At 35.2% G+C, this 13613-nt stretch overlaps 1 protein-coding gene across 2 annotated transcripts in view; it reads right to left on the bottom strand.

Moving 5' to 3' along the window:
- Pof1b (POF1B actin binding protein) overlaps nt 1-13613 on the bottom strand; it is a 76608-nt gene that overhangs the window by 42403 nt on the left and 20592 nt on the right. For both annotated transcript variants that reach the window (XM_048418046.3, XM_048418045.3), the window contains exons 4-5: nt 10739-10819; nt 2735-2836 (exon numbers count right to left, since the gene is read on the bottom strand). In XM_048418046.3, the coding sequence (XP_048274003.1) occupies nt 2735-2836; nt 10739-10819 (183 nt within the window). The remainder of the gene's footprint in view (nt 1-2734; nt 2837-10738; nt 10820-13613) is intronic.

The following is a 13613-nucleotide window of genomic DNA, read 5'->3' as shown; positions in this document are numbered from 1 at the left end:
GGTACTGTAGCTTCTAATTACATAATATGTCTATAATGCTGGACATGCATAAGAATTTAAAATTAGGAAATAATACAATAGAGTGATTTTCAGTGTCAGGAATTATGTTTTTATCCCTGTTAGGGAGGCAATGACCTCATGCTTATGAAAATGGAGAAGAGACTATTTATTTTTCAACAATGAAAACCACCAATTGGTGCTTTTAATCCATACAATGTAAGACTTTACATTGTGTGTGATTTTATAAATATATATATCTGCATTTGTATGAATAGCATAATAAACATCTAAGAGAGACTATCTAAAAAAAACAAAAACTAGAAACATAAGGCCCAGATAGAGAAGTCAGGTACCATTAGTAATATTTGCATTGTTTTTAATATTCTTTTTAAACTCTGAAACTTTTTACTCTATATGAATTGCTTTTTAGCTGCATAAAATATTTTGAAATGAAGAAAAATACATGAGGAGCCATATATTATGAATGGAAACTGCCTTGGTAGTTATAAAATAGGGAGGAAGGGAGGAGAATGGAGAAAAATATACGGCGCAATAAAAACAATTACTAAAAGTCATAAAGTTAGTTCTTGGTTTTCCTTTCTCTAGACTTAAATATGACTCATTTTATAAGTATGATAGCACTGAGATGTTTACAGTTTAGAAAACTAACCATATGCTTTAATAAACTTTGCTTAAAATTTGACAGATAAATATATTATCTGTTCTTTTATGTTATAAAATGTCACCTTAACAAATGTGTTTACTGTTATCAGTCCTGGTGTTAAAATAGAAGCCAGAGTTTCATACGCTCACGTGTTTTACAGCTCCAGTTCTTAGAGTCAACTATCAGAGTTATTGCTTTAAAGAAAAATATTCATATAAACATCATATTTTGAAGTATATCATAATCTAAATTTTAAAGCACAAAATATCAAACTATTATTATCTGTCAAAGGTGATTTCTCTAGATAGAGGGGAAATACAATAATATAAAATACAAATATTTGAAAAGATCTTGCAAGTGGTACTACTTTACCAACTTTTTACTACAAAAGCCTTCTTTTTATTGGACAGGTCTAATTTCAGTAACTGGTTGTATTTGATTCAGTTACAAGTGCCAGTAAATAGTTTTGTTTGGACCTTAGCTTTGTTCAGCATGTCATGGTATAGTCCCTATCACTGAGGAAACAACAGAACAAAACTATACTTTGGTCCATTTGCACAGGCAATTTTAATTTGGACAGTTTACATAGCAGTTCTAAAACTTGCAAATCACTGAAATTATTAGTGATAAAAGGTAAGAACAGTCAAACATTGATACCAACAATAAGCAAAAGCAGTGTTCTTAAAATATTTCTTTCTTAATTGTTTCACCTGCATGAGCAGAATGACAAGTATAGAACAGTCAACATTGTTTTCGAGAGGCTAGACAACACAAAAACAATTCATTCTCATTAAAACGATAACCTGAAAGCAGCACTAAATGATGTACCCCAAACATTTCTTACTTCTTAAAACGTGTGAAGCATCATTTTTGACAGACAAGTTGAATAAATATAAATGTACATTGATAGGTTTAGAAAATATCATTTGGAAGATCAGAAACAGTGATTTTTTTCTACTCAGTATCAATTTTGGGCCCTTCTTTCTGGAATGCTTGTGTTAGACACTATTCAGTTTAACAAGCAAACCAAAAAGTAGACATTTTGATGATTATCATTCTGAAATTTTATGTCATTTCATTTTTACTGGACATAAAAATGGAATAGCATGTTATTTCTTACAAGTCTACTAAGAACTGCCAATAAGTGTTTATAAAAAGAGTGTGTTCTCATGCCAAGAAGTTTAAAAACAAACTCCAATACATTTTCAGTGTGTTTTATTTATAAACGAAAAAGTGATTTTGTTATCTAAACTGATTTTATAATATTTAACTGCCTATTATATACTGAGCTGTTACCCATACTCCAAATTTATGGTGATGTTCTAAGTCCCAGTAATACGTAATTACTGGGGTGGGATTTAATCCAATATGACCAATGTCTTCATAAAAAAATGGGAAATTTGACAGACAGCCAGGCAGAAAGGGACGCTAATGTGGAGATGCACATGTAGGGCACCATGTGATAATAGTGGGGGTGGGGTGCTGTTATGCAATCAGAAGAATGCCTGCAGCTGCCACAAGCTAAACTAACAAAAAAGTTTCCTTCCCTAAGAGTTCCAGAAGGATGATGGTCTTGTCCTATATAGTAATTTTTGATTTCTACTTTATAGAATTGTGAGACAATACAATTATTTCTTTTCAAAGTACCCAACTAAAATGTTTACTTAAACTTTCAGTTTTCTGTATCTTTCAGAAATTTTACTTATCTATTATTATATACTGTTCATTTAAGTATGAACATATAAAATTAATGAAGATAACATTGTAGCCTTTAAAATTCTTTTTTTGTAAACTAGTTTAAAAGAAAACACATCATATATATTAACATAATATATATTAACATTAGCTTTTTATGTGACTTCGGTTCCCTTTCAGTAAAATGTGCTTCACAATAAAATAAATATAAAAATATTAAGGATAGCATAAAGAACTGTAGACATGATGACACAGGATAACTCACAGTGGTATTGCCTGGTACTTGAAAATTGAGTATTATTTCAGTTCTATTATAATATTCATAATTCAAAAACTTATACTTGTAGAACAAGTTCTAAAATAATTATTAGTTACCTGATCTGTGTTTAGCTTCTCCACTTTTCTTATTGTTTTTTCATAAATTACATTGTTTCCTGGGAAGAAGTGGCCGCCTCTTAGGAAAGGAGACAAAGGTTCCTAATAAGAGATTAAATAACATATTTTGTTTTGAAAAGTGTAGTTTTCATAGGAACTCCAACAAATACCTAATATCTATAGGCTCTGAAGTAGCAGATTTTAGGAAGATAATGGAATGATTCATCAATAAATTTCTTCCAGGAGAAAGAAATAATTTTAAAATCAGTCCATTATCAATGAGAACATTTTGATTTCCTTATTTTCCTAGTTCTCTGTGGGAAATCTGAAGGATGTAGGAAGGATAATATTTGTTTCTCTGGATGAGAAATGAGTACAAAGCAGATTGGGTCTGAGCTTCTGTGAATCCATTGGCTCTAAGGCAGGACACAATAAAAGTTTCTTCTAAGGTAGTCTAGCATGAGGTCGATATCATTTAATCTAGGGTCATAGGCAGGTTTCTTTCTACACAAAAGGATTACTAGAGAAATTTAGAATAAATATAGATCAGTCCTACTAAACCATAAAGTAGGTAGAACTGCATTAAAGTATTTTCAAGGCCAGCTGGACTGGGAGTGATGGAGCATGTGATCAAACTGGACCCGCTGAACGTGGCTGACAATGAAGGCTGACTGAGAAGCCAAGGACAATGGCACTGGGTTTCTATTCTACTGCATGGACTGACTTTGTGGGAGCCTGGTTTGTTTGGATGCTCACCTTCCTGGACCTGGATGGAGCGGGGAGGACCTTGGACTTCCCATGGGCAGGGAACCCTGACTGCTCTTAGGACTGGAGAGGGAGGGGAAGATGGGGAGGGGAAGGGAAAAGGGAAGCAGGGAGGTGGAAATTTTTAATAAATAAATAAATAAATAAAATATATAAAAAGTATTTTCTTAGGACGCAATTTGCATGTCGTTGAAGCATACAATTCCTATTTGTGATGATAATCAAGGCTACGATTCTCAGTATAACATATGTTTTGAGAACTGAGAGCAGAAGCTTTAAGAGCCACTGTACCTGTATAATCAACTAAATTGCTATAGTATTAGCCAAGTGCTTAGAAGATGTTAGTCAATGAAATAAAGGCCTGTGATATGTCTTAGATCGAAAGACTAATAAAGAATCAGACAAGGAGTCCAAAATAAATGTAATGTGCATCACATTCCTTTTTCTTCTCTTTACTTTTGACAAAGGGTCTCTCTACAGCCTTGGCTACCATGGTACTCTCTATGCAGATCTTGCTCGCCTAAAATCAAATTTCTGCTTACTTCTGCCTCCAAGTACAAGGGAACTAAAGGTGAGTGCCACCACACCCAGTTTCTCCCTTCTTTTGAGTTTAATTTGAGTCTTGTGGTTGTTTTATTCATTTATTCGTCAAAAAACAAAACTGCTTTCATTTGTTTTGAATGTACTTATAGTAGATAAAATTGCTAATATACAGCAAAGATTGTTGTTTGGAAAACACTGCAATTACTCTTAGGTCTTAGACTGACTGGGCTAAAAGACTGATTGTTAAGATGAAAAGAAATTCTGCAGCTCAAGTCCCCAGATCCAGATTTTTCAATGAACAGATTAGAAGTGATGTTTATAATCATATAAGTGCTCAACAATAAAGAAAGATTAAAAAAATGAACACAAAAAATGCTTCAGAGGTATCAACGGATGAGAATCACAAAGCAGATCAGATTTTAGCTGCTGTGAATCCATTGACTCTGTCTTTAAAAATTAGTGGAAGCAGGCTTACTGGAAAGGCAAGGTACAGTGTCATAAAATAAAAGTTAACAGCTTTCTTCATCATCTGTATGCAGTGGATACTTAGGTAAGAAAGGCATTAACTTTCTCTGAAGTTCAGTGTGCTTATCACAGGGATAAAATATACAGGGTATTCTGGATCAAGTGAAATAATATATTTTGAGGGACTATCAATCTTGACTTTTTGTACATTGGTTTTTAATATGCAGTATCATAATATTTTAATATATTAAAAATGTTTTTGAAAATTTTGCTATAAAATTTCTAAGATAATAATTTGAATTGTACAAAATAGACTGTTTTGAAGCTAAAGAAAGTATTGACTGTGCATTTTTGACAGTAGATAAACTGATGACTGAATGAGAAGTGCAGTAACTCCTACCTTGATGATTTAAAATTTTCTTAAAGAGGAAAACAAATATGAGATTATCTTCTCTATGAAATGTAGCTTATTTCAAATCTTTATTAGTGTTTTTCATGAAGAAAAAAGCTAAAATTTATAAACTACTGATTCTCTTTAGAGTATATTTTGATTTTCCTGTTTAAATGACAATAAAAATTCATCCAAATTTAGATTATGACTTACCCAAATTTATAAGATTGCAAAAATAAAATATTTATATGAATAATTATTCTAGAAAAACAAATCAGCTAAAAAACTTTAATCAGCCATTGGAGAGTTCTTAACAGCCGAGGAGCTCAACAGTTTTAATGCTTTGGTATCTTATTTTCTTTAGTCTCTACATTTGATTTGGTGCCAAATCCACCCTAAAAATTAGCAGGTGTTTTCAAAATGGTTGATGTTATAACTTTAATTGTTACTTTCAAAACCTCCGGCAGTAGTTCTCACATTTAACAAAGTATGTAATTCCCAACATCTATCACACTGTTCCCAGGCCACAAAGCTATAACAGAGAAACATTTTTTTTTTAAACCAAAATAAAAATTTGCTCATTACAAGTTCATGTTACTCAGTTTTACGCATTGCTTCCAAGCTTTATGATCACACTTGGATTAATCAAGTACTATAACTGTGATTTGAAAGCCTTTTATTTCTCCACAACCCTGTCCTCATGTTCCCTTAGCCCTTTCCTTCTAGAAGAAATCAAATTAATGTAGTTAATGTCATCTCATCATGTTTCTCCACACTGCAAAAAACTGCCCTTTACTTTCTGTTCCTTTCAGCTCATCAAAGAGGAATTTATTCTTTTGTTTGCCTAAAGTTGTGTCTCAATGTGTACCTGAAATTGTATCCCCTCTTTTCTCCTTCAGAATCTCACCACACTTGTCTTTTTACTCCGTTGCATCACTGTTCACTCCCATTACTGATTTATTCTATCTACAAATCTTTCAGGGTTTCCAAGATTCAGCTTTCTCTTCTAGTGATACCTTTTCTTTTGCCTTTGACCAATATCCTTTTCAATATCCCCACACTTAACTTCCTCCACTTCCCTTTGAGAAGTCTATCCATTAGCTTCCTGAATCTGGATCTTGCTCCCACAAGCATATTGAAACTGTTGTTTTAAATATCACTGTCACTTTCTTAACTGTCAAAGTTCATTCCCATATTTATTGTCTTTAGCTTTATGTTTATTTGATATGGTTACTCAATTCTTTCTATTTACTTGTTACTGTTTTAACAACCTTCTCTGAGAAGACATTTGCTATGACAGTGGGTCCTCCTTTCTGTTCCCTTGAAGTGGATATTTCTCCAGTTCTGGCCTCTCTACCCCACAGCAATCACACTCATGCCTTTACCATTGACAGTAAACTTAAGATACCAACCCTCTTATTTGTATCTCCAATGTGACATTTAGCTGTGTCATTTTGAATTTCATTAGGTACCCTCTCTATTAAGCACCCCACATCCCACTGGTTCAAGAAGATCTCATGATATTCCCCTTTAATAAACCAAATTCTCCCCACCTCTTCTTAATCTTTTCTATTTGCCACCATAACCCAATATCCCCACCTATCAGGCCTTTAGACTCACATTTAACTTTTCTTCTGTCAGCCCCCCTCAACCCAGATTAGCTGTCAGAAAGGAGAAGAATTTGTGAAGACTTGGACAAAGCACATTTATTTGTTTCCTTATAAGTATAATGATTCTAATATCTTGTGAATTGTATCAATATATTACATGTCAAAACAAATCTTTCCTTAATTTTCCACAAATAGCAAATGTGTTATCTGAAGTCAAACTGCAGTGTAGTGGTTTGAATCACCATAGCTCCCATAAACCCATCTGTTTTAATACTTGGTCCCTAGCTAGTAGAACTCTTTGAGAACCTTGTTAGAGAAAGTGTGTCACTAGGGATGTGCTTTGAGGTTTCAGAAACCCACACCACTCCCATACCATTCTCTCTCTCTCTCTCTCTCTCTCTCTCTCTCTCTCTCTCTCTCTCTCTCCCTCCCTCCCTCCCTCCCTCCCTCCCTCCCTCCCTCCCCCTCTCCTGCCTAGTGCTTGTGGATGAGTTGTATGTTCTCACCTACTCCTCCTATGCTGTCTGACTGTTGTCATACTTCCTGGCACTATGGCTATAGACTCACCCTTTGGAATCATAAGCCACCAAATTAAACTCTTTCTTTCAATGTTGCCTCGGTCATAGTGTTTTATCACGGCAATAGAAAGGGAACTAAGACAGGAGTCAGTACCAGTGTGTGGGCTATTGCTGCGACATGTCTAACCAAACTGTTTCATTTTTTTTGCCCAGATTCACTGGTTTCAGAGGTAAACGGTATTAGCCACGAGGCTAACAACAATTCCTGGAATATTTTCGCAAAGAATGTAGTTGCTTTTGGTCCTTATGCTAAGAATCTGCCTGCTGGAAGGAAAATTGAAGAGTTTCAGACTAGTTTTGCTGGTAGAGATTTCGGGTATAGTCAAGTATTGCCTGTGTTATGAGACTATGAGTGATCACTACTATGGTGATCTACAATGAAAAAGAACAAGCAGGGCAAAAAAAAATACAAAATGTACAGTTTGAGGAGAAAAGGAACACTAGGATATTAACATTGAAGCCTTAGTCTGTGATAAAAGATATGGAGAAATGTAATAAAGGTAGTGACCCTCAGGGCAAAAACCCGCCCAGTTGTAGGCTCTCAGCTACTGCTCCCAAACCGTGCCTGCCTGCTGGTTGCCATGATCCCTGCCATGATGGTCATGGACTCACCCTCTAACACTGTAAGCAAGCCTCAAATCAGAGCCTTTCTTTTATAAGTTGCCTAGATCAGCATGGTATTTTGTCATGTCAACAGAATAGTAACTAAGATGATTTGCATTTCTCTACTGGTATCTATCACTCACACCATGCATTTTCTAAAGGATTTTACACAGCCATTTGTGGACATGCCTTACTTCCTACCCTAAAAGAAAATGTAAGCACTTTTGGTTTTTTAAAAAAATGCCTTATTTCCTTATTCCTAGTTAAAGGCATAGAACAGTAGTTCTCAACCTGTGGGTCACGACCCCTACAGGGTCACCTTGGATTATCACAAAAACATATTTCTGGTGGTCTTACAAACTGAGACTGCTCCTCTTTCATGTCCAGGTGGGTCCACCCACATGCACACACACACACACACACACACACACACACACACACACACACACACACACACCAGTACAGAACTGTGTTAAAGGTCACAGCATTAGGAAGGTTGAGGACCACTGCTATAGAGTATCTTCTCCATATCAGGAGCATCACAATGAGAAACTTAAAAAAAACTGATAAATAATATTAGATTTCACCCACTAAGGAAACAAATGAGTTTTCTTCATTTTTAGATAAAAAGTCAATATATATAAATGCTATGATTATAATGACAAATTGAGGATAAGGAAAATCAGAAGCAAGCACAAATAAAAAGTCTGAAGAGAGACAGAAGGAATCATAACTAGACAAGTCGTTTGGGATTATTTTAATTCCAAGGACAAGGAATAAAATTTGGAAAAACTAGGAGGTGAAAGAGGATGAAGTTACCATTTATAAACATTGCAATTAAACTAAATCTTCTCCTGGAGAGATTTAAAAGTGAAAAATACAAAAGAAATATACCTAAAAAAGAAAATAGGGATACACACACACACACACACACACACACACACACACACACACACACACGAACAGAGTGTTAAAACTATTTTGCAAAACCATTTTGGGTTATTTTAGTTTACAAAGCAAGTGGCTTGAAATTTGTTTTATTGCTCAATAAAAGGCAGAGTTCAAAATCTTTAAAAGGACCAATTTTCTCCACTGTTCTGTTAGATTTTCCTGAGGAAGTGTTTGCAGTTCAGCATGGCCTGAGATAATGAGTTCTTAGAGGAGCAAGCCCAGTGTTCTTAATATACCCTTACTTATACACACATGTCAAATTTTGCTGCTTTTTAAACAACATGGTGTAAAAGTAAATATGTAATTACATAATTTATTGGATAATCTTTAAGGTCTATTATGTGTTGTTCTTCACTGTTATTTTTCTTATGCATTATTCAAATCCATTTCCAACTTCATCACTTTGTAACTCAGTGTTCTTGTAGCACTTAAGAACTTATTCCTCAGGAATAAGAAAAATACATTTTAAAGAGTGTGCACTTCAGGCCACGGAGATGACTTGGTTGATAAAGTGCTTGTTGTGTAAGCACGAAAACCAGAGTTTGAATACCTGGCATTCAGAAAAGTCTGTTCGTGGTATCATATCTAACAACTTATCCTTGGGGAAGGAAAAACAAGTAGATACCTGGAACTTACTGACCAGGCAGGCTAGCCTTACCTATGAGTTCCAGGTTCAGTAAGAAAAGAAAGGTACACCGTGACTGAAGAGGACACATGATGTTAACTTCTGATCTCCACATGTACTTATATACATAGGTAAACATAAACATACATACACATCATATTACCAGATACAAGAATAAATACCTAAATAAGTATAAGAACACAAAACATGTGGCTAAAAAAGCAGATTAGATGTGTGTAAGTACAGAACATACTAGAAATTCTGTCTTTGTAAGAAGGAAATATATTAGGGTATAGTCACCTAGTATGCATTCTACTCCAATCGCTGGAATGGGAAGTGAGCAGCAGAGGGACAAAGGTTAGGGAAACATACTCTTCCCATTAAGGGTCTCCTTACTGCCCCTAGTCCAGCCACCTTGCCCCTGTTTCCGGGCTTGTTGCTTAAATATTTGATTATGCAAAGGAAAGAGGAGGCAACTGCTTTAACTATAATCATGTCCTTCTATGTTTACACAAATTTACGAAAACTCAAGCAAATATCCAAAGCAATCATCACCTTATTCAGATCCTGTGTGTACGCAAATTCACACAAACACACATGCACAACTAGCAGCTTCCTTAATTAAGGAGACACAAGAACATGATTCTAATGAGTAAATTAAAAAAAAAGAGGTGGAATAGATAGCAGCAGAAGTACATCCTCGACACCATCTAGATTAGGAGATTGCTTCTCATTCTAATGGAGAAATGAAGAGGAAAGGGAAGAATGTCTTGTCTCTATTCATACCCCAGTCTTTCTTAGAGGGAGATTGAAGCCTTAAGAGACCAGAGTGTTCTCTTGCCACTAGAAGATGCATGGGTGCATGTATATGTGTGTGTGTGTGCTCAAGGAAGGTTTATTATCATTGAAAAATGCTGTCTTAATTTTCTTCTCAAATTAGACAGAGGAAACTATGTACTTTGTAAAACATATGATTATGTATCTTAGTTAAAAATATAATAATGCAAATTTCTTAATAGCTCATTACTAAGTACATAATTCATACACCAGAGGCTACAAGCACATGAAAACATTTTTTGAGTTTTTGACTTTTAATCTTCTTCTTCCTAGTCCACAGGTGAAAGGCAAATGCAAATACACTAAACCTTCCAGCTTCTGGTGTTATGGTTGGTAGATTTTATGGGAAGCCTGTGAAGACCTTTGTTCCTTTTCTCTCTGGTTCAAAGTGCACAAAATTCCCTTGCACTGCCAGGGTGGGGATATAGAAAGGAAGTGTTATAACAGCCAACCTGCTTGGAACTTTTGCATTGCTATATCAGAACGGATCGGTGCATGGCTCCCTGAAGTTAAAAATGGAGTTTTATATTAATGATTAGAAGTGCACTTTCTAACTGGAAGATAGGCCAGCGATCTGCATTTAAGGATCTGGTAACTGACTCACCCACTGGAAAAAAAGATCACATGACACCTTACCTGTTCAGGGTTTTGTACTATGTATCTCCTAATGGTAGTTTGGGGATACGTAGTAACTTTCACTGTTGGAGAATGGAGTTCCTGTAAAGAAAAATGAAATCCACATCACTACATTCAATTATCATTATTTGGTAACCTGGAGCCATCAATAATAAGGGACAATTTTCATAGTGAACATTATATAGTCATTTTCATTAACAATGTTATGTGACTTTATGATTTATTTAACTTTAGTGTTGGAAATACTTTTTGCAAAGCAGCATTTGCTCAGTGCTGTTGTAAGTACTTGATTATATTAATTTCTATTTTTACCATACTTTTTCACTTTTTATTATGGTTTTATTACATATTCTTCTCTACTAGAGTTTGGCAAGGTAAAAAGTTCTATAAAAACTAACAGTTATTTATCCTTACATTCTACCCTACCTCTTAAGACTCAATACCTAATAACAATAAATACTTTACAAAAAATAATAGAGGTATTATTCTTTCATAAAATATTGAAAATGAATATTTTCAAGACTCCAGTTCCTAATTCATTTTTATGTTTAAATACTGGAGGTATATTGGAATAGAGTGAAATTGCATAAATGATGATAAAATATATTAAATAAGGTACACTATTTTCCCATTTATTGTGCTTCTCTTCCCTTTTTGGAATAATTCTGCTCCTTGCTTTTATGTCCAAGTTTTCAACAGTCTTCTGAACCATCTAAGACTCAAACAGAATTGGCAATTTCTCAAAAAATTAGGAAACAACCTTCCTCAAGACCCAGCAATACCACTTTTGGGTATATATCCAAAGGATGCTCAATAGTGCTACAAGGACATGTGCTCAACTATGTTCATAGCAGCATTATTTGTCATAGCCAGAAACTGGAAACAACTTGAATGCCTCTTGACTGAAGAATGGCTAAGGAAAATCTGGTACATTTACACAATAGAGTACTACACAGCAGAGAAAAGTAATGATATCTTGAATTTTTCAGGGGAATGGATAGAGCTTGAAAACATTATTTTGAGTGAGGTAACCCAGACCCAGAAAAACAATTATCACATGTACTCACTCATAAGTGGTTGTTAAACGTAACGCAAAGAAAACCAGCCCACAAATCACAATCCCAGAGAACATAGACAACAGTGAGGATCCTAAGAGAGACATACATAGATCTAATCTACATTGGAAGTAGCAAAAGGCAAGATCTCCTCAGTAAATTGGGAGCATGGAGGAGGCCTTGGGAGAGTGTAGAAGAGGAGGGGAGAGGGAGGAAAGGGAGCAGAGAAAAATGTAGAGCTCAATAAAAATAATGATAAAAAGAAATACTACTGTTCATAATCATTGAATAAAATCATAGCATTATGTTTTCTGTTTTATTTTAAAGTCTAGTTAAAATAAGGCCTCAAAATTGCCCTAAAAATTCTCACTCATCTCCCTACCTCCTACCTAGTCTGAGGCAAGAGAATTTGGAAAATTTAAAATTAGCAAAGTGACTTGAATCTAAATAACAACTGGTTTAAAGTAGGTGTCTCCGTTGGGGTATTTATTTTTAAGAAATTCATTGTAAAATTCCCTTTTTCTCTACATTTTACTAATCTGCTTTCTTTCTAAACTTTCTCAGAGAGAATTGTGTTGCAATGACATGTTTAGATAAAAAGTTAAGCTTAAATTCAATTCATATTAAATAAGTTGTATAGAAAAATTACTCATAATTTACATGATGTCAGTTTCTTGTTTTCTGGAAGACATGGGCTCTGGGTGTGAATCAAATGCAGTATGGCTTCCAGGTTCTCTGATTTTTATTATTTGTTTTTCTGTTGGGCCAATCTGCCTACCCATCTGGCTACTAGTAATATTTTCAAGGCTATGGACAATCACCATACATCACAAGGATAGTACAATATGACACACCCTATAACCTGGTACATATCCTTAATGTACTCAATAAAAAATACTCATGCAGTATAAGCAAATTTGCATAAAAATAAGCAGAGCCAATCAGTAGAATAGTACAGTGTGTTTGCATCCAAAAATCAGAAAGGGCACCTCCCCTTCTCTTCTTAGTCTCTTTATTACTTGCTGGCCTCTTGGAACTGTTTGTTTTACTCATTACCTAAATAATTCTATATGTTTCTGTCTATTGTGAGAAGCTGGGCCTGCTTGTACATGCTTCAGTTAACATTGCAGATAATTCACATCAGAACTGTGTAGGAGGGTTCAATGGAGAACTCAATGCTGAGAAGATGGAACTTCCACCTACTTCTTGCTGCCGGCGTGATTTGTCACCACAGAAGCAGCACTAGGCAGCCACTCTGATGTTCTCTATGAACAGCATAAAGCAGATCCAATCTTGGACCATGGAGCTGAATATCTCCATTGTCTTTTTTTTTGCCCCAGCCCTGCCATAGCATACTTCAGAGAAAGTTTTCAGGCTTTATATTGTCAAAGACACTAGTAGATTCGTGCTACAGGCTACCTGCACGGAAAGGAGCTGGAGCAGCTGGGAGCACATTGACCACCTTGTGTGCTTAGTTTGCTAAGAACTTAACTTTTTTCAAGCACATGCATGACTCACATCTGTGTCCCTTTCCAAAAGGTTAGAAGCTTCCTAAATCTAACACACTTGGGCTCCAGCTCCTTTGAAATTAGTTTCTATTTATGGATCGTTTGGAACACTATTGTTCCATATTTCATTTCAATGACTGCATTGCCACCAGACTTCGTGTGTTTTGGATTGCCATCACAGTAGGTGACATTACAGACAGACCAGAAAGTTGCAGCCACACTTACTGTCTCTGGGATCATATTTTGGCTGTTCTTTTCTTTCAAAAGTGTGTTGTTCTGATTCTGGATCCCATCTTGGGGGAATGGTGGTTT

Source organism: Myodes glareolus, chromosome X (genome assembly GCF_982192425.1).
Source record: "Myodes glareolus chromosome X, mMyoGla1.1, whole genome shotgun sequence".
Classification (NCBI taxonomy): domain Eukaryota; kingdom Metazoa; phylum Chordata; class Mammalia; order Rodentia; family Cricetidae; genus Myodes; species Myodes glareolus.
Note: the sequence above shows the minus strand (reverse complement) of the source record. Positions and strands in the feature narration are given on the sequence as shown.